Below are 2,571 nucleotides of genomic sequence, written 5' to 3'. Positions count from 1 at the left end.
AATTAAAAAAAAAAAAAAAAAAAAGTTTTCCAATAATTCTTTACCAATACTTTTTTTTCCCTTAATTTTAGTTTGATATTAATCATTAAATATTTTTGAATATTGGTTTTATGATTTATATAATTGCAGAGGACGGGGCAGCCATGCTGAGCCCCAAGATGCAGCGGACAGTGAGGGTGAACGAGGCCCAGCTCCTGATGCTCTCGGACCGGGCCAAGTTCGACAACTCCTACCAAGGGTCCCTCCACAAGAGGACCGCCGACTCCAACAAGTGGCAGCTCCGCTGGTTCATCCTCTACCAGGTCAGTGTTCGATCCTGTCGTTCCTTTTAATGTTCTATATAAAAACAAATGACCGTTTTTCAACCAAATATTTGTATTATTATTTCTTCGGTATAAAATACAATTAATACTCAAAGTTTGAGCTCTCGGGATCGACCAAACCATCAAATTCCTCCCGCATTCGATGCTTACAATCCAAAATCCTTGATGCTCCTTATTACATTACAAATAAACTTATTCCCAATTTTTCGATCTAAATTCTCTATAGCTTTTCGGCAGAAACGAAACCCAACACTCCCTCTGGCAGAAAGAATCACTTTGGCTATCTCTACACTTAAAACGATTGCGATAATGAAGCCTGAAATTCAGAACCCACCTTGGACTCTAAAACAACCTGTGACAATGCTACATCTGTCCCTTATGCACAAAAATAAGACCACATCTGCCATGTATAAAGAACGGTTGTCGCGTCTTCTAGAAAATATTCCGAATTATTTTTTAATATACACTGATGGTTCCAAATCCGAAAGCTCGACCGCCTCATCTTTCTTCAGTCACGATTCAACCCACAAGTTTAAATTACATAAGTTATGCGCAATATACACCGCCGAACTCTACGCGATAGCATCAGCTCTCCATTTTTGCTTTTCAATAATTCAGAAGACTATAGTAATAATCTCAGATTCGTTGAGCTCTCTAAAAAGTTTGAGAAACATGTACCCCAAACATCCACTCATCATAAGAATTCAATCTTTTCTTCTAAAATTAGCACAACAAGATAAATCCATTATTTTCATATGGGCTCCAAGCCACATTGGCATTGGCGAGTTCGCAGACAAAAATGCCAGAGAGGCACTCACGCTCCCTGGCCGAGGCACCGCCGTTCTTACCCCTTCAGAACTCACTACACTCCTTAAATTACAAATATTAGAAAAATGGCAGGCCAAGTGGGATGAAAGCTCTCCGAGTAAATGAAAAGAAATAAAACGATCAGTAAAACCATGGTCGACATCCTACCGCAACAGTCACAGGGAGGAGGTTGCTCTGGCCCGCTTGAGAATAGGTCATACTCTCCTCACGCACTCTCACCTGATCAGAAAACTGCCACCTCCAACGTGCAAATATTGTCAGTCCATTCTTACGATTAGACATATTTTCGAAGAGTGTACTCACTATTTGCCAACAATAAACTGAATAGGACTGATCCCAAATTTATCCGAAGCTCTCGCAGATGAGGAAGCTAAAATTACAGGAGTGTTTGAATTTTTAAAAGCACATCGCCTTCTTTATAAATTATAACTCCTCTTCGATTTTTATTTTTTTTACTTATTTTTAATTTAATTTTAATTATTTTATTTATTTATTTAATTTATTTTTTTTGCTTTTATCATGCCATAGGCATGATGACCAGAAGGTTTTACGCCTTTAAGCAACAATCAACAACAACAACTTATTCACAAAGACCTTACACATCCCATTCGTTGCAGATTTTGCCCAAAACAGATATGCGTCATTTCATTCCAAACTCCTTAACCATCCTAACCCATTAATTCTTATTGTATTTATTATTGGTACAGTTCTAAATCACATTAAATAAATAAATAAAAAAAAATACTCAAAGTATTGTCCATTGTTACCTACCGCCATTAGCCATCTGCTGGCCAATTGCTCGATCCCACGCTGATACCATTCTTTGGTATGGCTGTCAAAGAACTCTTGGACCGCAATTTCAACTTCCAATAAAATTTTTGGTTCGACGAGGAAGTGATTGCTGATTGCTGAGGAATTAGTTCGTGAGGGACCAGTCTTTTCAAATGATAAACTTTGGTTAGCATAAAATAGTTTTTAGTTTTATCGACCGCCATCCCGACTATCTTCCGATATTTATTATATCAAAGCTGGTATAGTAGATTTTGGATTGGATGTGCATCGTTCGACATATGTATGCAGGTGGTGTAATTTGTAGTATCGGCATTGAGTCTGGAGAATCATTTATTATATCAAGACTGATATTGTACATTTGGGTTCGGAATGGCATTATTTGACAAATGTATGGAGGTGGAGAAATTCGTAGTATCGGTGTTGATTCTTGGAAATCATTTATTATATCAAGACTGATAGAGTATATTTGGTTTTGGATGGGAATCACTCGACGTATGTATGCAGGCGGAGTAATTTGTAGTATAGACATTGAGTCTGGAGGATCATTTATTATATTAAGACTGATATTGTAGATTTGGGTTTGGATGGACATCACTCGACATATGTATGCAGGCGGAGTAATTTGTAG

General features: G+C 37.7%; 1 protein-coding gene across 1 annotated transcript in view; it reads left to right on the top strand.

Moving 5' to 3' along the window:
* LOC106686076 (ras-specific guanine nucleotide-releasing factor 2) overlaps window positions 1–2,571 on the top strand; it is a gene marked incomplete at its 3' end in the record, with an annotated part of 193,158 nt that overhangs the window by 49,232 nt on the left and 141,355 nt on the right. The window contains 1 exon segment of the mRNA XM_014429195.3: window positions 130–302. Coding sequence (XP_014284681.1) covers window positions 144–302 — 159 coding nt within the window.

This window comes from Halyomorpha halys, unplaced genomic scaffold, assembly GCF_000696795.3.
Source record: "Halyomorpha halys isolate HHAL.00 unplaced genomic scaffold, Hhal_1.1 Scaffold775.1, whole genome shotgun sequence".
In the NCBI taxonomy this organism is placed as follows: Eukaryota; Metazoa; Arthropoda; class Insecta; order Hemiptera; family Pentatomidae; genus Halyomorpha; species Halyomorpha halys.
Note: the sequence above shows the minus strand (reverse complement) of the source record. Positions and strands in the feature narration are given on the sequence as shown.